A 25,815-nucleotide genomic window follows, 5' to 3' on the forward strand; every position below is an offset into this window, starting at 1 on the left:
AGAGCATTACCTCAGACGGACTCGGACGTCATGTCCTTTAAATTTAAGCTTGAGCACCTCCGTCTGCTACTTAGGGAGGTTTTAGCGACTCTGGATGACTGTGACCCTATTGTGGTCCCACCAGAGAAATTGTGTAAGATGGACAAATACTTAGAGGTACCTGCTTACACTGACGTTTTTCCAGTTCTTAAGAGAATCTCGAAGATTATTACGAGGGAATGGGACAGACCGGGTATCCCGTTTTCACCCTCTCCTAATTTAAAAAAAATGTATCCTATATCTGACACTGTTCGGGACTCGTGGCAAACAGTCCCTAAGGTGGAAGGAGCTATATCTATCCTGGCTAAGCGTACAACTATTACTATTGAGGACAGTTGTGCTTTTAAAGACCCTATGGATAAGAAATTGGAGGGTCTTCTAAAGAAATTGTGTATTCATCAGGGTTTCCTTTTACAACCAACGGCCTGCATTGTACCAGTTACTACTGCGGAGGCCTTCTGGTTTGATGCTTTAGAAGAGTCTCTTAAGACTGAGACTCCTTTGGAGGATATTTTAGACAGAATTAAGGCTCTTAAGCTGGCTAATTCTTTTATTACAGATGCCGCCTTTCAGATTGCCAAGCTGGCGGCTAAGAATGCTGGATTTGCCATTTTAGCGTGTAGAGCGTTATGGTTAAAATCTTGGTCTGCTGATGTGTCGTCTAAGCTTTTGGCTATCCCTTTCAAAGGGAAAACCCTATTCGGGCCTGACTTGAAAGAGATCATTTCTGACATTACGGGAGGTAAGGGTCATCTCCTACCTCAGGATAGAACTACTAAACTGAGATATAAACAGAATAATTTTCGTTCCTTTCGGAACTTTAAAGGAGCCCCCTCTTCTTCCTCTTCTTCCGCCAAGCAGGAAGGGAATTAAGCTCAGGCCAAGCCCATCTGGAGACCCAACCAGGCATGGAACAAGGGTAAACAACCCAAGAAGCCTGCTGCTGCTACCAAAACAGCATGAAGGGGCTGCCCCCGATCCCGGACCGGATCTAGTAGGGTGCAGACTTTCTCTCTTTGCCCAGGCTTGGGTAAGATGTTCAGTATCCTTGGACACTGGAAATAGTGTCCCAAGGGTATCAGCTGGAATTCAAAAGTTCTCTCCCAAGGGGGAGGTTTCTTCTTTCACTATTGTCTGTGGACCAGACAAAAAGAGAGGCGTTCTTATGTTGTGTAAAAGACCTCTCTACTATGAGAGTAATTCGTCCCGTTCCAAGACTGGAACAGGGACAGGGGTTTTACTCAAATCTTTTTGTGGTTCCCAAAAAGGAGGGCATGTTTCGACCCATTTTAGATCTAAAGAGTCTAAACAAGTTTCTCAGAGTCCCGTCCTTCAAAATGGAGACTATTCGCACAATTCTGCCATTGATCCAGGAGGGTCAATATATGACTACCGTGGACTTGAAGGATGCATACCTTCATATTCCTATCCACAACGATCATCATCAGTTCCTAAGGTTTTCCTTCCTGGACAAACATTTTCAGTTTGTGGCTCTTCCCTTCGGGTTGGCCACAGCACCCCAGATCTTCACATGCCGAACCCTTCAGTCCAATCCTTGGCCATCAGTGGCCCAGTGCATGGAGGTAATTGGATTGATGATGGCGGCAATGGACATCATTCCGTTTGCTCGTTTTCATCTCAGACCGCTACAGCTGAGCATGCTCGGACAGTGGAATGGGGATTATACAAATTTGTCTCCTCAGATAAATCTGGATCAGGAGACAAGAGACTCTCTTCTTTGGTGGTTGTCTCAGGATCATCTGTCCCAAGGGACGTGCTTCCGCAGACCCTCGTGGGTGATAGTAACGACGGATGCCAGCCTTCTAGGTTGGGGTGCAGTCTGGAATTCCCTGAAGGCTCAGGTTGTGTGGACTCAGTCGGAGTCACTTCTTCCAATCAATGTTCTGGAATTGAGAGCAATATTCAATGTGCTTCAGGCTTGGCCTCAGTTGGCTTCGGCCAAGTTCCTTCGCTTTCAGTCAGACAACATCACAACTGTGGCTTACATCAATGTCATCGCTAAGGAACTCCTTGTTCCTCCCTGATAAGAGGTATCCAAGATAATTTGGTGGGCGGAGGCCCACTCTTGTTGTCTGTCAGCAATTTGCATCCCAGGAGTGGACAACTCGGAAGCGGACTTTTTATGCAGACGTTTCATCCGGGGGAATAGGAACTCCATCCGGAGGTCTTTGCCACTCTGATCCTCAGATGAGGCAGACCGGAGTTGGATCTGATGGCATCTCCTCAGAATGCCAAACTCCCAAGATACGGATCCAGGTCAAGGAATCCTCAGGCCGAACTGATAGATGCCTTGGTCGTTCAACCTAGCTTATGTGTTTCCACCGTTTGCTCTCCTGCCCCGGGTGATTGCTCGGATCAAACAGGAGAGGGCTTCAATAATTTTAATTGCGCCTGCGTGGCCTTGCAGGACTTGGTATGCCGATCTAGTGGACATGTCTTCTCTGCCACTGTGGAAGCTTCCATTGAGGCAGGACCTTCTCATTCAGGGACCTTTCCAACACCCAAATCTAGTTTCTCTGCAACTGACTGCTTGGAGATTGAACGCTTGATTTTATCTAAGCGGGGGTTCTCTGATTCGGTCATTGATACTTTGATTCAGGCACGTAAGCCTGTTACTAGAAAGATTTACCATAAGATATGGCGTAAATATCTTTATTGGTGCGAATCCAAGGGCTACTCATGGAGGATTCCCAGGATTTTATCTTTTCTCCAAGAGGGATTGGAGAAGGGGTTATCAGCAAGTTCCTTAAAGGGACAAATTTCTGCCTTGTCGATTTTACTACACAAACGTTTGGCAGATGTTCCAGACGTTCAGTCTTTTTGTCAGGCTTTGACCAGAATCAAGCCTGTGTTTAGACCAATTGCTCCACCCTGGAGTTTGAATTTAGTTCTTAAAGGGACAGTATACACTCATTTTCATATAACTGCATGTAACACACACTACTATAAAGAATAAGATGCACAGATATTGATATAAAAATCCAGTATAAAACTGTTTAAAAACTTACTTAGAAGTTCTAAGTTTAGCTCTGTTGAAAAGGTGGCTGGAAAGCCCATTGCAAGTGGGAAATAAGACATTCCCCCCTCCCCCTTCTTTTGCATATAAAAAGACCCTTTACACAAACAGGAGCAAGCTGGAGTAGGTATACGTCAGTATTCACATAAAACTTTGGGGCTTGGTTAGGAGTCTGAAAATCAGAGCAATGTTACTTAAAAATAAGCAAAACTATACATTTTTTTTAAAAAGCAACTTTATGGGCTTTATAAATAGATCATCTACAAAACATTTATGCAAAGAAAAAATGAGTGTATAATGTCCCTTTAATGTTCTTCAAGGGGTTCCGTTTGAACCCAGGCATTCCATAGATATTAAGTGGTTATCTTGGAAAGTTTTGTTTTTGGTAGCTATTTCTTCTGCTCATAGAGTTTCTGAGCTTTCAGCGTTACAATGTGACTCGCCTTATCTTATCTTTCATTCTGATAAGGTGGTTTTACGTACCAAACCTGGTTTCCTTCCTAAGGTTGTTTCTAATTAGAATATTAATCAGGAAATTGTTGTTCCTTCATTATGTCCTAATCCTTCTTCTAAGAAGGAGCGTAAGTTGCGTAACCTGGACGTTGTTCGTGCCTGAAGTTTTACTTGCAGGCGACTAAAGATTTCCGTCAATCATCTTCATTATTCATTGTTTAATCTGGACAGCGTAGGGGTCAGAAAGCTACGACTACCTCTTTCTTTTTGGCTGAAGAGTATCATCCGTCTGGCTTATGAGACTGCTGGTCAGCAGCCTCCTGAAAGAATTACGGCTCATTCTACTAGGGCTGTGGCTTCCTCATGGGCATTTAAAAATTATGCTTCTGTTGAACAGATTTGCAAGGCTGCAACTTGGTCGCCTCTTCATACTTTCTCTTGTAAGATGTATCGAGTCCACGGATTCATCCATACTTGTCGGATATTCTCCTTCCTAACAGGATGGGGCAAAGAGAGCACCCACAGCAGAGCCGTCTATATAGCTCCTCCCTCCCAATCTTTCTCTTTGCCTGCTTAACTGCTAGGAAGGGTAAAGTGAGTGTGGTGACAAAAATGTTAGTTTTTATTTTCTCAAGCAAAAGTTTGTTATTTTAAATGGTACCGGTGTGTACTATTTACTCTCTGGCAGAAAAGGGATGAAGATTTCTGCAAGGAGGATAATGATCTTAGCATTTTGTAACTAAGATCCACTGCTGTTCTCACAAGGGCTGAAGAGTACAGGAAAACTTCAGTTGGGGGAACGGTTTGCAGGCTAAACTGCATTGAGGTATGTTCAGTTTATTTTTTTCTAGACAGACTGTGTTATTTCTAGAAAAGGCTGGCAATATCCCCATGAGGGAAGGGTAAGCTGTATTCAGAAATGTAATAGGAATCCCAGCTTGCATAAAGGGCTCATTAGTTACTGGTGACACTAATAGGAAAAAAACGTTTGTTTTTTATTGCAAATATAACGTTTTTTGAGGGCCTTTAAGGGGTCATTGTGGCTTGTTTAAGGGTTATTAACCCACATGGCTAGTTTAAGAAACACTCTGTTGTGTTTCTTTTAGGCCCCATAACATCGAGTGAGGTGGGAGGGGCCTATTTTCACACCTCAGTTGCGCGCCTCCAGAGTTTCCTACTGAGTTTGAGGTCCTTCAATCTGGCCTATGTATTTCCACCGTTTCCTCTCCTCCCACGTCTGGTTGCCAGAATCAAGCAGGAGAGAGCTTCTGTGATTCTGATAGCGCCTGCGTGGCTACGCAGTACTTGGTATGCAGACCTAGTGGACATGTCATCGGTTCCACCGTGGACTCTGCCAATGAGGCAGGACCTTCTAATCCAAGGTCCATTCACGCATCCAAATCTAATTTCTCTGCTTCTGACTGCTTGGAGATTGAACGCCTGATTCTATCAAAGCATGGTTTCTCTGAGTCGGTTATTGATACCCTGATTCAAGCTAGAAAGCCTGTCACCAGGAAGATCTATCATAAGATTTGGCGCAAATATTTTTATTGGTGTGAATCCAAGGGTTACTCATGGAGTAAGATTAGGATTCCTAGAATATTGTCCTTTCTCCAAGAAGGATTGGAGAAGGGATTATCAGCTAGTTCCTTAAAAGGACAAATATCTGCTTTGTCTATTCTTTTACACAAACGTCTGGCAGATGTCCCAGACGTTCAAGCGTTTAGTCAGGTCTTGTTGCTCCACCATGGAGCCTAAACTTAGTTCTTAAAGTTCTTCAAGGGGTTCTGTTTGAACCTATGCATTCCATAGATATTAAGCTTCTATCTTGGAAAGTTTTGTTTTTAGTAGCTATCTCTTCGGCTCGAAGAGTTTCTGAGTTATCTGCTTTGCAGTGTGATTCACCTTACCTTGTTTTCCATGCAGATAAGGTGGTTTTGCGTATCGAACCTGTGTTTCTTACTAAGGTTGTTTCTAATAGGAATAGCAATCGGGAGATTGTTGTTCCTTCACTGTGTCCTAATCCTTCATCAAGGAAGGAACGTCTGTTGCACAATCTTGATGTGGTTTGTGCTTTGAAGTTCTACTTACAAGCAACTAAAGATTTCCGTCAAACATCTTCATTGTTTGTTTATTCTGGTAAACGGAGAGGTCAAAAGGCCACGGCTACCTCTTTCCTTTTGGCTGAAAAGCATCATCCGTTTGGCTTATGAGACTGCTGGCCAGCAGCCTCCTGAAAGAATTACTGCTCATTCTACTAGAGCAGTGGCTTCCACATGGGCTTTTAAAAATGAGGCTTCTGTTGAACAGATTTGTGAGGCGGCGACTTGGTCTTCGCTTCATACTTTTTCCAAATTTTACAAATTCGATACTTTTGCTTCTTCGGAGGCTATTTTTGGGAGAAAGGTTCTACAAGCAGTGGTGCCTTCCGTTTAAGGTACCTGTCTTGTCTCTCCCTTAATCCATGTCCTAAAGCTTTGGTATTGGTATCCCACAAGTATGGATGAATCCGTGGACTCGATACATCTTACAAGAGAAAACAGAATTTATGTTTACCTGATAAATTTATTTCTCTTGTGATGTATTGAGTCGAAATTTGATACTTTTGCTTCTTCTGAGGCTGTTTTTGGGAGAAAGGTTCTTCAAGCAGTTGTGCCTTCCGTTTAGGTTCCTGTCTTGTCCCTCCCTTTCATCCGTGTCCTATAGCTTTGGTATTGGTATCCCACAAGTAAGGATGAAATCCGTGGACTTGTCATATCTATGTAAAAGAAAAGGAAATTTTTGCTTACCTGATAAATTTATTTCTTTTACGATATGACGAGTCCACGGCCCACCCTGTCATTTTTAAGACGGGTATATATTTATTTTTATTAAACTTCAGTCACCTCTGCACCTTTAGCTTTTCCTTTTTCTTCCTAACTTTGGTCGAATGACTGGATTGGGAATGAAGGGAGGAGCTATATATACAGCTCTGCTGTGGCGCTCTTTGACACTTCCTGTCAGCAGGAGGATAAATCCCACAAGTAAGGATGAAATCCGTGGACTCGTCATATTGTAAAAGAAATAAATTTATCAGGTAAGCATAAATTTCTTTTTTTTTCCATGATTCTGAGAGAGCATGCAATTTTTTAAAATAACTTTCCAATTTATTTCTATAATATAATTTGTTTTGTTTTCCTTGTATCCTTTGTTGAAAAGTATACCTAGGTAGGCTCAGAATCTGCTGATTGGTGGCTGCATATATGTCTCTTTTCTTTGGCTTTCAGCTAGCTCCCGGAAGTGCATTACTGCTCCCTCAACAAAGGATACAAAGAGAATAAAGCAAATGAGATAATAGAAGTCATTTGGAAAGTTATTTAAAATGGTATGTTCTATCTGAATCATGAAATAAAAAGATTCGAGTTTCATGTCCCTTTTAGAGTATATAAAATATACTCAATGTCTCTGTGGGGAGCAATGCTGATCTGTACAGAAAAAAATATGTAAAATCTTGAGTGTTTTGTCGATGCTTAATTAGATATTTTATGGTGGGGTAATTATTTGGTTTAATGTTTTATTTAAAAAATGTATTTTTTTAAATAGGCTGAAATAATCTAGATGAGTTGAGATAAGGGATACGTGATTTGTATTTGTAAGTTTATTACTGTTATCTTTTGTAGCAACTACTTTGAATCGGTTTTTAAAGATTAAAAGTAATTAATCTACTCCTGAACTTTTTTTTTTAAGGCATATTATGTAAAAAAATGTTTTCCCTGGAGGTGATAAATACAATAAATGATCATTTCTAATACTCAATCACCCATGTTCCACTTAGTTGGAAAACATTGGTGTAAATATTTTTTCTTTCTTGTTTGCGCTCAACTGAAAAGTTTAGAGAGTCAAAGCAGTTCAATCAGAAGGTTCTAAAAAAGGTTGTAGTTCTCTCTGATCCTCTAAATGCTGATCCGGAATTACATTTGAACAATGTGGGAGGGGACCTGTTTGTTATAATTAATGGCAAAGCTCCAGATTACTGTAGGTTGCTTTCTCAGCACAAAGCTAGAAATTGCTTCCTGCCGTCTCAGCTGTAATAGTTGGTGAATAGTTATTTGTTAATCATTAGGCAGTACAATCTGGTTACTTAAAGGGCCACTAAACCGAAAATCTTTCTTTCATGATTCAGATAGAACATACAAATTTAAACAACATTACAATTTACTTCTATTATTTATTTTGCTTCATTTTTTAGATATCCTTATTTGAAGAAAAAGCAATGCACATGGGTGAGCCAATCACATAAGGCTTCTATGTGCAGCAACCAATCAGCAGCTACTGAGCATATCTAGATATGCTTTTCAGCAAAAAATATCAAGAGAATAACACAAATTAGATAATAGAAGTAAATTAGAAAGATGTTTAAAAATGCATTCTCTTTCTAAATCATGAAAGAAAAAATGTGGGTGTAATGTCCCTTTAATATTCTAAAATACATTCCAAGAATCTTGCTGCCAAAGTTGCGGGTTTTAGGGAAAATGTTGGTTACATCAGTTATTTGTATGTTTTTAAAGAAGTCCAATTAATTTGAAATGTATGATTAGGTAGCTATTTTGTGAATATATATATGTAACCCCCCCATATTGTTACATTGTCTCATATTAAAATCCTGTTGATTGTAAACTTTTCTAAGCAGAGCCCACTTCTTCCTGTATTCTGTTTCAGTTAGTCTGATATATAATATTCTTTTTATTAATAAAAATTACAAATTGGTGGTATATATATATATATATATATATATATATATATATATATATATATATATATATATATATATATATATATATATATATATATATATATATATATATATATATATATATATATATATATATATATATAATGTGTGTGTACAGACCAACCATTAAAATAGCACAAAAGCTTTCGGGTTCTCCCCTTCAGAATATTCAACATTTTAAAATACTATAGCTAAATAATATATCATACATTTTAGCCTATTAGTCTGTATATCGCTATTCTAGCAATTGGTTAAACAGTTGATGCATTAATTTTGAGAGAGGTTCCTTACCAAGAGCTTTGATCAAAGACATTTTGTAACAGGGTTATGGGAATTTATAAGGAATGTGTGAAACAGCTTTTCCAGCGCTGTGCTATATTGCAGCACCTCTCACATGTGACGTGATTCTGCAAACACAGCCTGGTTATCTTGTTAGCCACTGTGGGAATAGGACAATATAGAAATAAAGATACGTACTATAAGGTAAACTAGAGAATTTATTGTTTGTTAGCCTGAGTGAATTCCCAATCAACACAAGCTTGTGATATTTGGCGAGCCATGCAATCTTCTAGCAAGCAATTTGGCAACATCAGAGTAACAGATTAAATATTAATATTAGTAAATATCTAAAGCAGTATGCATGTGGATACAATTTGAGCTTTTATTAGTACAAAAAAAAAATCGGTTTAAAAAAAAGCTTGAACGTTACTACTGGGAGCTAGCTGAAAACATCAGGTGAGCCGGTGACATGAGGCATTTGTGTGTAGCGCCAATCACCAGCTAAATCTCAGTATTGTAATGCTGTTACTGAGCTTATTCTAGGTATGCTCTTCAGCAAAGCATAGCAAGAGATCAAAGTACCTCTGATAATAGAAGTCAATTAAAAAAAAGTCTCTTAAAATTGCATGTGAATCACGACATTTTGTGGTTCTGTCCCTTTAAGAAAGTTTCAGTTTGTTGTAGTTTCCTTACACCATAGGGTTAACTCGAGTTTTGAGCTGGAATGTGAATGTGACCACAAGGGGCTTAAAATGGGCAATTCCTTATAGGCTTAAATGATAGAAACTACAATATTCCACTAATTATATAAATCCCCAGAACCACTGACATATATTGGTTCAATGTCAGCATTGCAATCCACTTAGATGCAGTTGTGAGTGGAAATAGCTCCTGTATCTGTTGTATTCATTTTGATATTTCCAACTGAAAACAAGCAGGAATATTCAATAGCAGATTGGTGACAAGTGCAGCACCTTTTAACATCCACTCAAGCAAGAGCTCCACTTTATACAGTAAAGAAGCACTAGAGAGATAACTGCTTGCAAATATTTTATTATAATATACATTTTTTATTTTTAACTTGTGTTTTTTTTTGCTTTGTTCTATGGTGACATCTAGTGGACCAAAAATAAAGCTACCCTGCTCTGATGCTGTATTAGAATTGTAATGTCTGCATTTAAACTTTGAAACTGGAACTACACTGTTCTTTGATTTCAGTGGATGAATTTAGTTTTATGTGAACCATATTTAAAATATTGCCTTAATGGTTAACAAAATTTAAAGGGACATGATTGAGTGTTCTTTAAACAACTTTAAAACTTTTTAAATTTACTTGGTCAAATTTTCTTCGTTCTCTTGTTATCTTTAGTTGAAAAGCGGGGGTTTTTCCTCAAACGTGTGCACGTGTCTGGAGCACTAAGCAATATCGCTATTTCCTGCCATGTAGTGCTCCAGACACCTACCTAGGTATCACTTCAGCAAAGTATATCATGGGAACGAAGCAGATTTGATAATAGAAATCAGTGTTCTCCCCAGGGCCTAATTAGTGTTTGCACCACCCGGCTGATTTTACTGGCCATGCGGCTAAAATTTAAGCCAATATTAAGATAAAAAAAAATGATGTCAAATGTTGTGTGTTTAATATTTGTTAATGAAATTATCAGCTTGTTAAATTATGCAATTAAGGTGCCCTTTTTATAGTGTAACTGAAAATGTTGTAACATTGCAAAGTATTACACTGCCCCCACCCGGCTACTTCGTATTGACACCTAGCTGGCAAGATGTTCTGTGTTTATTTATTTTAAATGTTATGCTCTGTCTGAATCACCAGAAAAAATTGCAAGAAAATTTGCATTTCATATCTCTTTAAGAGTCAGGAAGCCACAATTTTACGTATGGCTCCTTGTGTGTGTGCAAGATTCTACATTTCTATACAGTATCCTTGTCTGGCTTCTGCTGGGTTTTTTTTTTTTTTATTTTCTTGTGTGTTTTTTTTTTTTTTAATTCTTTTTGGTGTAATTGGTAAATCATGGTTTCTCCTACTTTTTATGGGGTCTTTTAATTTCAATTATATGGTCCAATATTTCTGATTACTTTAATAGCACACGCAGAATTATCCATGTTGATTTGTTTTGCACTGAAAGTAATTATAGTAATTTAAGCTATAAAGTTGTTTTCTTTATGGCAAACTAAAATGGTGGATAATATGTGTTGGTGTTTAATTAAAATCAAGCTATCCTTTACTCTTTCTTATTTTAGTTTTCTTCTACTTCTGCCCCTGCAAGACCTGATTCTCCTGTATATGCTAATTTACAAGAACTGAAAATTTCTCAGTCATCACTGCCCCCACAACCTTGTACCCCTCCAATCCACATCATTGGGGAGTGGGAAACCCATAAAGATAACAGTGGACGTTCCTATTACTTTAATAAGAACACACAAGAACGAACATGGAAACCACCACGAGGCACAAAAGAATCATTTACAAGTAAAGGAGAATCATACAGTCCTGCAGATCAGGAGGTATGTACAGAACCCCACGTGACTTCTGTATCTGCTATCTTCCTTTTTTGTTTAATTATTATTAATTCTACATTGATGCCAATGCATTTGGTTTAGGATTATATGTTTGTGTGTATGGCTGGACAGTTTTTGTATCATAGTTATCATTGTAGGTAAAATATACAATTTTAATTATTGTTTTTTTAAACCACGTCAGTAGTGTATAATATGTATTGTGAGAAATTAGAAAATATTTCTAGTAATCTTTTATGGGTTTTGTTAAGGTGCCAAGTGTATGTTCCATCACAACTGTAAAAGCTGTTAGTCTTAGAAGTCTCTTAGGGGTTATTATTGATACATTTCTAAATCTTTTCCCAGTTCTCTTGGTGCCTCACTTTGTCTCTCTATCTACATATTCATACATATATTCTCTCACACACTGGTGGGTATATGGTTTTTCACATGGAGTATGTAGAACCCTGAAAAGTCTGAAAGTATGGGTGCTAGAGATGTACTCTTTAAAAAAGGTTGCATTTTTTTAGAGAGTTAAGGGAAGGCGCTTGACTTCTCTCAGAACTGTATGCAACTGCATAGGTCCAGCCAGTCCCCTGACATTGTTGAACTTCTAAGTGATCCCAACATAAAGACACCCTCTCCAGGATACTGCCATAGGATCTTCTGCTTTATTTTTTCTAATGAACCTTGTGCTTGTATAGATGGATCCAGTCTTGTTCTTGGGATTTTGGCCATATATTCCAGTAATTGTGGGAATAGTGGGTCTGCATGAATTTCTTCATTTTTCCTGTTTTATGATTTTTAGCCATTGACTAGTTATTAACACATACTTTAGCTTTTCCATTTATTATTTGTTTCAAAAGATGGTGAAAGTCCTCAAGCCATCCCATGTGAATTTAAACACCAGCCCACTAGGAGTAGGCAAAAACACCCAATGTTACAGAGATTTTAATCCATCCCACTCCCCTGTACAGCCCATTTATTTTTTTTGCTTCCAGCAAAGAGTGAGGTGAATTTAAAAGTTCTAATCTACATGTCGTTGGGAAGACAGAATTTTCAGCCAGGCAATGAAAAAGATTTTCCCAGTATGGAAATGTCACAGGTCTCCCAGTTGAAATGCAGATGTATCTGCCAATCCCCTATTCTACAGTGTGCTGTTCCTTGTGTGACACACCGCCCTCCCCAGAAAAAATGCAGATTTAGCTTCAAATTCGCCTGGTCTACAGTGTGCTGCTTCTTGTGTGACCCACAGCGCTTCCCAGGTGAAGTGCAGATTTATCTGCCAATCTCCTGTTCTACATTGTGCTGCTAGTTGTGTGACACACAGCCCTCCCCAGGTGAAATGCAAACCCCTAAGTTGAAGATGATCTTCCTGATAAAAGTCAAAACAATCCAAAAAGCCCACTCCCACTTCATTGTCTGCATGAAGGTGTAGCCCCCAAGCCAGACAACATTATGGTAGGGGCAGATTGAAATTTTTTGAGGTGGCCTGGGAGAAGTCAGTTCAAATCGAGATTCTTGGATGTTAAACATAATTTCCCAAGGGTATTGAATAGGCTTTCGAACAAGACCTTTTCAAGGAACATTCCTCCTGTCTCATGTGCCTCAAAGGCCAAAGCCCTCTTGGCTTGTGTAAAAGACCTGGAAGCGATGGTAGTAATTGATCTCGTTCCAGTTGTGATACAAAAGCAGAGTTTCTACTCCATTATTTTCATAGTTACTTTTGGGCATATATTGGATCTTAAAACCCTCAACACAGTTCTGAAAGTACCAACTTTCAAACAGGAAGATGGTTTGCTCTATAATTCCTTAAAGGGACACTGAACCCACATTTCTTCTTTTTTGATTCAGATAGAGCAAGCAATTTTAAGTAACTTTCTAATTTACTCCTATTATCAAATTTTCTTCACTCTCTTGGTAACTTTATTTGAAGTGCAAAAATGGAAGTTTAGAATCTGGCCCATTTTTGGTGAACAACCTGGGTTGTTCTTGCTGATTGGTGGATAAATTCATCAACCAAAAAAAGGCCTGTCCAGAGTCCTGAACCAAAAAAAAGCTTAGATGCCTTTTTCAAACAAAGATAGCAAGAGAACGGAGAAAAAGTAATAGGAGTGAATTAGAAAGTTGCTTAAAGGACCAGTCAACACAGTAGATTTGCATAATCAACAAATGCAAGATAACAAGACAATGCAAATGAGTAGTAGATTTTTTTTTTCTGACAATTTTAAAAGTTATGTCGTTTTCCACTCTCCCTGTACCATGTGACAGCCATCAGCCAATCACAAATGCATACACACTTATTCTTGCACATGCTCAGTAGGAGCTGATGACTCAATGTTTAAATATAAAAATACTGTGCACATTTAGTTAATGGAAGTAAATTGGAAAGTTGTATAAAATGGCGTGCTCTATCTGAATAATGAAAGTTTAAATTTGATTGAGTGTCCCTTTAAAAACATGCTCTATCTGAATAACGAAAGAACATTTTTGGATTCCATGTCCCTTTATGTGCAGTTTATGTCTACCATCGACTTAAAATATGCTTAGCATATTCAAAGAGATCCTGTTTAAATCCTGAGATTTGCCTTCCTAGTCAGGAACTATCAGTTTATACCGCTCCCCTTTGGCCTAACAACCGCGTCCAGAGTTTTTATAAACGTTCTTGGAGCACTATTGACTTTTGTGCAATCTTCAATATCTTCCAGAATTGGCCCAGCCTAAGGCATGAATCCTTTCTTAGGTTCCAATCAGACAATGTCACAATAGTGGCGTACAAAAATAATCGAGGTGAAACATGCAGCTACTGAAGATGAAGTAGCCCACATTTTCACTTGGATAGAACTCAATCATTGAAAAATTTTGCCTATCCACATTCCAGGAGTGAACAATTGGGAAGCAGACTTTCTCAGCCACCAGTCATCTTCAACCTGGAGGTATTTAACAAATCTTGAGATGTTGTGGTATGACGGACATAGGCCTCATGGCCTTCCGCTTGAACAACAAGCAGCCCATGTATTGTTCCAGGTCTTGAGATCCTCTGGCAACTCTCATTGAAGTTCTGTGGTTGTTCAATCTGATGTACGTATTTCATTTGTTGCTACCTAGGGTTATAGCAAGGCTCAAACAGGGAACAAGCTTCAGTTATTCGAATTGTTCTGGAGTGGCCATGCAGTACTTGGATGCGGATTTGATTCAGATGTCCAGCAACTCACCTTGGCAACTTCCTCTCAGAATGGACCTTCTTTCACATGGCCCTTTCTATCATCAGGATCTCAAATGGTGACGACATGGCGATTGAACGCCTTATTCTGGACCAAAGGCAGTTATCTGATCAAGTTATCGATAACTTGATTCATGGAAGGAAACCTGTGACCAGGTGCATTTATCACAAGGTTCGGTAAACTTTTCTTTCCTAGTGTGAGGCTAGAGTCCACTGGAGTTTTTTTAATTCCTGCAGTGCTGCAATTATTTACAGCAGTGTTTGTCAACTGTGGTCCTCAAGTACCCCCAACAGGCCAGATTGTCATTATAGCTGAACCAGTGCACAGGTGAAGTAATCAGCTGATCAATTACACCATGGTTACTAATTTGCTCTCACACATAAGCTGATTATTTCATTTGTGCACTGGTTCATCTATGAAAACCTGGCTTGTTGGGAGTTCTTGAGGACTGTGGTTGAGAAACCGTGAGTTACAGGACAGTCTGGGAAAAGGCTTGTCAGCCAGTTCTCTTAAGTGTCAGATATCGGCTTTGTCTATCTTCTATCATAAGAAGATCACTAATCTACCTGACATTCAGACCTTAGTTCAGGCCTTAATCAGAATACTAATGTTATATAATTCTGTACATAGAGCAGAATTATATATCATTAGCTTACCGGCAGATTTATACATTAAAGTATTGCAGATACATTTTATGTAAAAGCTCCTTTTTCCAGAACGTTGCTCCTTGCTCTACGAGATGGTCTGGTTTTTCCACAGCGCATCGCGGCAACACTGACTACTCAGTGTGCCCGGTTATGCCATTAAAATGAATGTAGCTCGCTCCCGCTCTGGTCTAGTAGCAGGAGCGAGCTACATTCATTTTAATGGCACGACAGGGCACACTGTGACTATAGACAGTGTTGCAAGGAGCGGTGTTCTGGAAAAGGAAGCTTTTTACCTAAAGTTTATCTGCACTTTAATGTATAAATCTGCCGGTAAGCTAATGTATAATTCTGCACTATGTGCAGAATTATATAATATTAGTTTGTAAGTTTACTGCCCCTTTAATCAGAATCAGACCAGTTGTTAAATCAGTACTTTAGACTCCACCTGTTGAGCCTATGCATAGTCTTGAAATTGAATTGTCTTTGAAGGTTCTGTTTGTCTTTGCCATTTCTTCAGCCGGAAGAGTATCTTGAGATTTCAGCTTTGCTCTGTGATTATTTTTTGTTATCAGATAAGTCGGGGTGAGAACCAACTACTCTTTGTTTATTAGTTTTTCTGGACCCTCAGAAAGCTATGGCAGTTACCTTAGTCGGTTGGCTTAAGGTCTTAATTCACAAAGCATTATTAATGATGGGGAAGACTCCCTCTGAGCGCATTATTGTTCAATCCAATAGAGTAGTTTGTCCTCTGCTAGACATATTTCTCTTGTTAAGTGTATCCAGTCCACGGATCATCCATTACTTGTGGGATATATTATTCCCTTCCCAACAGGAAGTTGCAAGAGGATCACCCACAGCAGAGCTGCCATATAGCTCCTCCCCTCACATGTCATATCCAGTCATTCTCTTGCAACCCTCAACATAGATGGAGGTCGTGAGAGGACTGTGGTGCTTTATACTTAATTATTTCTTCAATCAAAAGTTTGTTATTTTTAAATGGCACCGGAGTGTGCTGTTTTTTCTCAGGCAGTATTTGGAAGAAGAATCTGCCTGCGTTTTCTATGATCTTAGCAGAAGTAACTAAGATCCACTGGCTGTTCTCACACATTCTGAGGAGTGGGGTAACTTCAGAAAGGGAATGGCGTCCGGGGTCTCCTGCAACTAAGGTATGTGCAGTAAAATATTTTTCTAAGGAATGGAATTGACTAAGAAAATGCTGCTGATACCGAAGTAATGTAAGTAAAGCCTTAAATGCAGTGAAAGCGACTGGTATCAGGCTTATTAATGTATGTGCAGTAAAATAATTTTCTAAGGAATGGAATTTGACTAAGAAAATGCTGCTAATACTGAAGTAATGTAGTAAAGCCTTAAATGCAGTGGAAGCGACTGGTATCAGGCTTATCAATAGAAATACATACTCTTTAAAAAAGATGTTTTAAAACGTTTGCTGGCATGTTTAATCGTTTTTTAAGGTACATTGGTGATAAAACTTATTGGGGCATAATTTTTTCCACATGGCTGACTTAATTTCTGCATAGAAACAGTTAACTGAGGCTTCCCACTGTTGTAATAATGAGTGGGAGGGGCCTATTTTAGCGCTTTTTTGCGCAGTAAAAATTCAGACTCAGTCTTCCTGCTTCTTCCTGCATGATCCAGGACGTCTCTAGAGAGCTCAAGGGACTTCAAAAGTCATTTTGAGGGAGGTAATCAGTCACAGCAGACCTGTGACAGTGTGTTTGACTGTGTTAAAAACGTTTTTTTCTCTATTGATTATCCGTTTTGGGTATTAAGGAGTTAATCATCCATTTGCAAGTGGGTGCAATGCTCTGCTAGCTTAATTCATTTACTGTGAAAATTTGGTTGGTATAACTGATTTGGTTCATTGTTATTTCAACTTGAGACAGGTTTTGTGCTTCTTAAAGGCGCAGTAGCGTTTTTTATATTGCTTGTAAACTTATTTTAAAGTGTTTTCCAAGCTTGCTAGTCTCATTGCTAGTCTGTTTAAACATGTCTGACACAGATGAATCTGTTTGTCCATTATGTTTGAAGGCCAGTGTGGAGCCCCATATGAATATGTGTACTAAATGTATTGATTTCACTTTAAATAATAAAGGTCAGTCTTTATCTATAAAATAATTATCACCAGACGACGAGGGGGAAGTTATGCCGACTAACTCTCCTCACGTGTCAGTACCTTCGCCTCCCGCTCAGGGGGCGCATGCTAATATGGCGCCAAGTACATCAGAGACGCCCATAGCAATCACTTTACAGGACATGGCTACAATCATGAATAATACCCTGTCAGAAGTATTATCTAGATTGCCAGAATTGAGAGGCAAGCGCGATAGCTCTGGGATTAGGACAGAGCACGCTGGTGCTGTGAGAGTCATGTCTGATACTGCGTCACAGTTTGCAGAACATGAGGACGGAGAGCTTCATTCTGTGGGTGACGGATCTGATCCAGTGAAACCGGATTCAGAGATCTCTAATTTTAAATTTAAGCTTGAGAACCTCTGTGTATTGCTTGGGGAGGCTTTAGCTGCTCTGAATGACTGTAACACAGTTGCAATTCCAGAGAAATTGTGTAGGCTGGATAGATACTATGCGGTGCCAGTGTGTACTGACGTTTTTCCTATACCTAAAAGGCTTACAGAAATTATTAGCAAGGAGTGGGATAGACCCGGTGTGCCCTTTTCCCCACCTCCTATATTTAGGAAAATGTTTCCAATAGACGCCACTTCACGGGACTTATGGCAGACGGTCCCTAAGGTGGAGGGAGCAGTTTCTACTTTAGCTAAGCGTACCACTATCCCGGTGGAGGATAGTTGTGCTTTTTCGGATCCAATGGATAAAAAATTAATAGGTTACCTTAAGAAAATGTTGCTGCGGCATTCTGGTTTGAGTCTCTGGAAGAGGCCATTCACACAGCTCCATTGGATGAAATTATGGACAAGCTTAAATCACTTAAGCTAGCTAATGCATTTGTTTCTGATGCCATTGTACATTTGACTAAACTAACGGCTAAGAACTCCGGATTCGCCATCCAGGCGCGGAGAGCGCTATGGCTTAAATCCTGGTCAGCTGACGTGACTTCTAAATCTAAATGACTGAATATTCCTTTCAAGGGGCAGACCTTATTCGGGCCCGGCTTGAAAGAAATTATTGCTGACATTACTGGAGGTAAGGGTCATACCCTTCCTCAGGACAGGGCCAAATCAAAGGCCAAACAGTCTAATTTTCGTGCCTTTCGAAATTTCAAGGCAGGAGCAGCATCAACTTCCTCCGCTCCAAAACAGGAAGGAACTGTTGCTCGTTACAGACAGGCCTGGAAAACTAACCAGTCCTGGAACAAGGGCAAGCAGGCCAGAAAACCTACTTCTGCCCCCAAGACAGCATGAAGGAACGGCCCCCTATCCGGAAACGGATCTAGTGGGGGGCAGACTTTCTCTCTTCGCCCAGGCGTGGGCAAGAGATGTCCAGGATCCCTGGGCGTTGGAGATCATATCTCAGGGATATCTTCTGGACTTCAAAGCTTCTCCTCCTCGAGGGAGATTCCATCTATCAAGGTTATCAGAAAACCAGATAAAGAAAGAGGCATTCCTACGCTGTGTACAAGACCTCCTAGTAATGGGGGTGATCCACCCTGTTCCGTGGACGGAACAAGGGCAGGGATTTTACTCAAATCTGTGGTTCCCAAGAAAGAGGGAACCTTCAGACCAATCTTGGACCTAACAATCTTAAACAAATTCCTAAGAGTTCCATCATTCAAAATGGAAACTATTCAAACCATCCTACCCATGATCCAAGAGGGTCAGTACATGACCACAGTGGACTTAAAGGATGCCTACCTTCACATACCGATTCACAAAGATCATTATCGGTACCTGAGATTTGCCTTTCTAGACAGGCATTACCAGTTTGTAGCTCTTCCCTTAGGGTTGGCTACGGCCCCGAGAATCTTTACAAAGGTTCTGGGCTCACTTCTGGCGGTTCTAAGACCGCGAGGCATAGCGGTGGCTCCATATCTAGACGACATCCTGATACAGGCGTCAAGCTTTCAAATTGCCAAGTCTCATACAGAGATAGTTCTGGCATTTCTGAGGTCGCATGGGTGGAAAGTGAACGTGGAAAAGAGTTCTCTATTACCACTCACAAGAGTCTCCTTCCTAGGGACTCTTATAGATTCTGTAGAGATGAAAATTTACCTGACAGAGTTCAGGTTATCAAAACTTCTAAATGCTTGCCGTGTCCTTCATTCCATTCCACGCCTGTCAGTGGCTCAGTGCATGGAAGTAATCGGCTTAATGGTAGCGGCAATGGACATAGTGCCATTTGCGCGCCTGCATCTCAGACCGCTGCAATTATGCATGCTAAGTCAGTGGAATGGGGATTACTCAGATTTGTCCCCTCTACTAAATCTGGATCAAGAGACCAGAGATTCTCTTCTCTGGTGGCTTTCTTGGGTCCATCTGTCTAAGGGCATGACCTTTCGCAGGCCAGATTGGACGATTGTAACAACAGATGCCAGCCTTCTAGGTTGGGGCGCAGTCTGGAACTCCCTGAATGCTCAGTGATCGTGGACTCAGGAGGAGAAACTCCTCCGAATAAATATTCTGGAGTTAAGAGCAATATTCAATGCTCTTCTAGCTTGGTCTCAGTTAGCAACACTGAGGTTCATCAGATTTCAGTCGGACAACATCACGACTGTGGCTTACATCAACCATCAAGGGGGAACCAGGAGTTCCCTAGCGATGTTAGAAGTCTCAAGGATAATTCGCTGGGCAGAGTCTCACTCTTGCCACCTGTCAGCCATCCACATCCCAGGCGTGGAGAACTGGGAGGCAGACTTTCTAAGTCGCCAGACTTTTCATCCGGGGGAGTGGGAACTTCATCCGGAGGTGTTCGCTCAACTGATTCATCGTTGGGGCAAACCAGAACTGGATCTCATGGCGTCTCGCCAGAACGCCAAGCTTCCTCGTTACGGATCCAGGTCCAGGGACCCGGGAGCGGCGCTGATAGATGCTCTAGCAGCCCCTTGGGTTTTCAACATGACTTATGTGTTTCCACCTTTTCCGCTGCTGCCTCGACTGATTGCCAAGATCAAACAGGAGAGAGCATCGGTGATTCTGATAGCGCCTGCATGGCCACGCAGGACCTGGTATGCAGACCTAGTGGACATGTCGTCCTGTCCACCATGGTCTCTGCCTCTGAGGCAGGACCTTCTAATACAAGGTCCTTTCAACCATCCAAATCTAATTTCTCTGAGGCTGACTGCATGGAGATTGAACGCTTGATCCTATTAAAGCGTGGCTTCTCAGAGTCAGTTATTGATACCTTAATACAGGCACGGAAGCCTGTTACCAGAAAAATCTACCATAAGATATGGCGTAAATACTTATATTGGTGCGAATCCAAGAGTTACTCATGGAGTAAGGTTAGGATTCCTAGGATATTGTCCTTTCTACAAGAGGGTTTGGAAAAGGGCTTATCTGCTAGTTCGTTAAAGGGACAGATTTCTGCTCTGTCTATTCTTTTGCACAAGCGTCTGGCAGAAGTTCCAGACGTCCAGGCTTTTTGTCAGGCTTTGGCTAGGATTAAGCCTGTGTTTAAAACTGTTGCTCCTCCGTGGAGCTTAAACTTGGTTCTTAAAGTTCTCCAAGGAGTTCCGTTTGAACCCCTTCATTCCATTGATATTAAGCTTTTATCTTGGAAAGTTCTGTTTTTGATGGCTATTTCCTCGGCTCGAAGAGTCTGAGTTATCTGCCTTACATTGTGATTCTCCTTATCTGATTTTCCATTCAGACAAGGTAGTTCTGCGTACTAAACCTGGGTTTTTACCTAAGGTAGTTTCTAACAGGAATATCAATCAAGAGATTGTTGTTCCATCATTGTGCCCTAATCCTTCTTCAAAGAAGGAACGTCTTTTGCATAATCTGGACGTAGTCCGTGCCCTGAAGTTCTATTTACAGGCAACTAAAGATTTTCGTCAAACTTCTTCCCTGTTTGTCGCTTACTCTTGACAGAGGAGAGGTCAAAAAGCTTCGGCAACCTCTCTCTCCTTTTGGCTTCGTAGCATAATACGCTTAGCCTATGAGACTGCTGGACAGCAGCCCCCTGAAAGGATTACAGCTCATTCTACTAGAGCTGTGGCTTCCACCTGGGCCTTTAAGAATGAGGCCTCTGTTGAACAGATTTGCAAGGCTGCGACTTGGTCTTCGCTTCACACCTTTTCAAAAATTTACAAATTTGACACTTTTGCTTCTTCGGAGGCTGTTTTTGGGAGAAAGGTTCTACAGGCAGTGGTTCCTTCCGTTTAAGTTCCTTCCTTGTCCCTCCCATCATCCGTGTACTTTAGCTTTGGCATTGGTATCCCACAAGTAATGGATGATCCGTGGACTGGATACACTTAACAAGAGAAAACATAATTTATGCTTACCTGATACATTTATTACTCTTGTAGTGTATCCAGTCCACGGCCCGCCCTGTCTTTTTAAGGCAGATCTAAATTTTAATTAAAACTCCAGTCACCACTGCACCCTATGGTTTCTCCTTTCTTGTTTTTGTTTCGGTCGAATGACTGGATATGACATGTGAGGGGAGGAGCTATATGGCAACTCTGCTGTGGGTGATCCTCTTGCAACTTCCTGTTGGGAAGGGAATATATCCCACAAGTAATGGATGATCCGTGGACTGGATACACTACAAGAGAAATAAATTTATCAGGTAAGCATAAATTATGTTTTCTTGGTTTGGCCCTCTTATTTGTGCCCCTTCTTATATTATTTTTCATGAGAAAAAGGAGGTTTTCTTAACGCGTCCTTTTTATTTCTACTGGTTGTGGTTTCCACTTTAATTCTTAAAGGGACAGTAAACATGTAATGTTAAAATATTCTTGCAGTAACATCATACTAGGTGAGTGTAAAATGTTTTAAATGCATTAACACTGTGCTGCAATTGTTTTTCAATAGCCAAACTCTGCCTATCAATTACCTTATTTGAAGGGGCCAATCCAGACTTGCTTCATGAGAAGACGCATCTATCTAGTCGTGTTTAGAAAACAAAACTTATCTCTGCTGAAACTAATCTGGGACAGATGTCTGACATTTTGAAAACTACCATGTGTACTTTCTTAGAACTATAAAACCCACAATTTTAGGACTTAAATTACAGGAAAAAAGGGCGGGATATATATATGTATATAATTTAAACCTTTTTTATATTACTTTGTTTACTGACCCCTTTAATTCTGATTTGCTGCCTGAGGCACAAAAAAGGTTTCTTTTTACATAGGCTTTTGTTGTCCAAGTTTTAAAATTTGTAAGCTGCAAACAACTAAGGAAAGCAGAAGTTTCTTTGGCCATACAAATTAACTCTGATGCCCTACGCAAGAAAAAGCCAAAAAAAATTTTTCTCCATCCTATTTAATTTCGGAATAGCAGAGGTTAATGTTGGGGGTATGTATCCCAGGGCTTCTGGGAAGAATTTCTGCCAACTCCAGTGGGAAACCATATAACCACCAGCACTAGATGTGAAGAAATTGTATGATGGGCAGGTATACATCTTTTCTAAGCACTGCAAATATTCACAGTTGAGACCTTTTTTGACATTTGTGGCTATACATCCATATTTAGTATTCTGTACATGTAAAAAATTAAATATTTATTAGATTATAAAGTTTTTTTTAAAGTATCAATCAAAAGCTCCACACTGATAAATGGATATTTGCTTCGCTTTCCTTTTGGTTCGGTTTTAATTTCTCTCATTAATTAAACTATTAATTTTCTGAAGTTTTTTATTTTTTTTTCTAATCAACTTTTTCTTGCTCAAATCTGAACTCTTTGTAGCCTTTTTCATCAGAAGACAATTACCACAGCACTTGTGACAACCAATCAGATAGTCAGTTTGGTTCTCCTCCAAGGGGTTGGTCGGAGGAGTTGGATCAGCATGGCCATACCTTATATATCAATGACCAAACTAATGAAAAGGTACTTTTTTTAATCCTTATTTTGTTCCCATATGGCTTCCTGAGTAACCACCTTTAACTTAATATATTTTCAGTTTGAAAATATGTTATAATTATGCTTTGCTTAAAGTAAGCACCCATCCAGTGTAGACCACAATACCACATAAATGAACATTCTAGACTTTTTAATAAAATGCTCTATTACAGTGCTTGACAAACCCAGGGAGCCACTTGTACCCCTGACTCCTAACTTACTGGGTTAGTCTCCATGGGGGGGGGGCAAATTATCAAGCTCGCCTGAAACAGTTATGAAGCAGCTGTCTGACAGCTGCTCCATAACTGGTCCACTGCCTCTGAAGCTGCGGTCTTCAATCCACCCGATTCTATACGATCGGGCTGATTGACACCCCCTGCTCGCGGCCGGCATTGCACAAGCAGTTTACAAGAACTGCTTGTGCAATGATAAATGCAGACAGCGTATGCTGTCGGCATTTATCGATGTGTGGCGGATATGATACATTGTATCATGTCTATCCGCACTTTAATAAATCGCCCCCCTTGTATCTATATACAAATACTATGGTCTGGATCCTAAATATTCTTGCTGGCTATTAAATTTGAAACTGATTTGTCGACCCCTGCTCTAATATCTTATAGCTTTTTATTATTACTTAAGGAGTAAAAATAAAACTAGGCAGCTGCACTATTTTACTGAAACAAATGTTGAATATGGTCACTGGTAATGGATTTATTTGTATGAAAGTGTAACACAAAAAGATCTAGATTTGTGACCATATTCAACATTTGTTTATATAACAAATGCAAAAAGCAAATTCCTATTAAACAGATTACATTATGCATCAGGTGTGTTCTCAAGACATTTAGTGATTGATTGGCTACATGTTTTGAGTGGCATGCACTGGCTCCTGTGCAAACCATTAAAAGGATATTAAACCAAACAATTTTCTTTCATGATTTAGAAAGAGCATGCGATTTTTAAACAACTTTCTAATTTACGTCTATTATCGCTTTTTCTTTATTCTCTTGGTATCTTTTGTTGAAAAGCAGGGACTTATGCTTTGGTGATGGCCCATTTCTGGAGCACTATATGGCAATAGTTTTTCAAGAATGCTATCCGTTTGCAAGAGCTCTAGATGGCAGTACTATTTATTGTTATTTTTTATTTATATAGCGCCAACATTTTCTGCAGCGCTGTCCAACGGTACAATTTGTTTAAAAAAACAACGATACAAGACTTGAATGAGGCAAGACACATTTTTACAAACACATACAGGAGGAGATGAGGGTCCTATTCCTGTGGGAACATACAATCTAGAAGTGTAGGAGGGTGAGAAACAGGAGGTGAGGCCAGCAAGGGTGAGAATGTATTTAATACAGAGTTAGATGAGGGCAATTATTGTTTAAGTGGGATTAATTTGTTAGGCTTCCCTGAACAAAAAATGTCTTTAGGGAGTTTTTAAAAGAAGGCAAGTTAGGGGAAAGCATGACCGCTCGAGGGAGAGCATTCCAGAGGATAGGTGCCTCATGAGAGAAGTCCTGCAGTTTAGCATGGGAAGAGGTGATAATCGAGGATGCACGGAGCAGATCATTGTTTGATCTGAGTGGGCGGGTTGGGGATTATTTGTTGATTAGTGAGGAGAGGTAGTGGGGAGCGGCATTAGTAAGTGCTTTATATGTCAGGGTGAGAATTTTTAATTTAATTCTGCTGTTAATGGGGGAGCCAGTGAAGGGACTTGCAGAGAGGTGCAGCAGATACAGAGCGTCGGGAAAGGTGGCTTAGCCTTGCTGAGGCATTTAGGATGGATTGAAGGGGGAAAGAGATGGTAGAGAGGAAGGCCAGTAAGTAGGTTATTGCAGTAGTCAAGTCGGGAAACTACAAAGGAATGGATTCATTGCTTTGTGGTGTTAGTGCTCAGAAACGGGCACATTTTGGAAATATTGCGAAGGTGGTTGCGGCAGGATAAAGAGAGCAATTGAATGTGGGGGATGAAGGACAGGTTAGACTCAAGTGTAACTCTGAGGCTGGGGACTTGGGGAGATGGTGATTCCGTTGACGATGATAGAGAAGTCAGAAATTGGAGCTAGAGAGGGATTTGAAAGAGCTCAGTCTTAGAAGTGTTAAACTTTAGGTGATGAGATGCCATCTAGGAGGAAATACCAGATAAGTAGTTACTGACATGAGAAAGGACAGTGAGAGAGAGAGAGCAGGGGTGGAGAGGTAGATCGGAGTATCATCAGCATAAAGGTGATATTTGAAGCCATAGCTGTTGATAAGTTTACCCAGTGAAGAAGTGTAAATGGAGAAGAGGACAGAGCCTTGAGGTGCTCCAACAGACAGAGGTATTGGAGAGTAGGAGTCACCAGCAAATGAGACAAGGACCTGTTAAAAAATAAGAGTGGATCCAAAAGAGCTGATGGTCTGTGGGGGTGGGGTGGTTGACTGTGTCGAAGGCAGCTGAGAGGTCAAGTAAGATAAGTATAGAGTATTTCCGTATAAAAACAAAAAAAGAATAGGGAGAGATTTTGTTTCAAAATACTATATAATATCTTATAATTGCAAAGCCACCCTAAAGGTAGTTAGACCGCAAGAAGTGGGTGGTGGTGCAGACCCTTCAAAATTTTATATTACAAAAATTATTAAGTCAAACAAACAAGATTACAAGCCTAATCTTGAAAGGAAGAGAATTCAGCACTCTAACAGCTCAGATTCCAATATCTAAAACAAAGTGTGGAACACACAAGACAAGACATGCCACCTGAGTTGTCAGGACCAATATAGTACTGAGTAAATATTAAATATAGAATGGACACATGATACAAACACCTATTATTGGATATACTTAAATCAACAAGTAAATGATGATATA

At 40.1% G+C, this 25,815-nt stretch overlaps 1 protein-coding gene across 6 annotated transcripts in view; it reads left to right on the forward strand.

Annotated features, from left to right (window-relative positions):
* The window catches only part of ARHGAP12 (Rho GTPase activating protein 12), a 172,375-nt gene that overhangs the window by 50,482 nt on the left and 96,078 nt on the right, over positions 1-25,815 (forward strand). For 3 of the 6 annotated variants that reach the window (XM_053713862.1, XM_053713863.1, XM_053713861.1), the window contains exons 3-4: positions 10,839-11,102; positions 22,809-22,949. The exons of 2 other annotated variants lie outside the window; for them this stretch is intronic. In XM_053713862.1, the coding sequence (XP_053569837.1) occupies positions 10,839-11,102; positions 22,809-22,949 (405 nt within the window). The remainder of the gene's footprint in view (positions 1-10,838; positions 11,103-22,808; positions 22,950-25,815) is intronic. One more of the 6 variants, XM_053713864.1, reaches the window with a different exon arrangement.

Source organism: Bombina bombina, chromosome 5, assembly GCF_027579735.1.
Source record: "Bombina bombina isolate aBomBom1 chromosome 5, aBomBom1.pri, whole genome shotgun sequence".
Classification (NCBI taxonomy): Eukaryota; Metazoa; Chordata; class Amphibia; order Anura; family Bombinatoridae; genus Bombina; species Bombina bombina.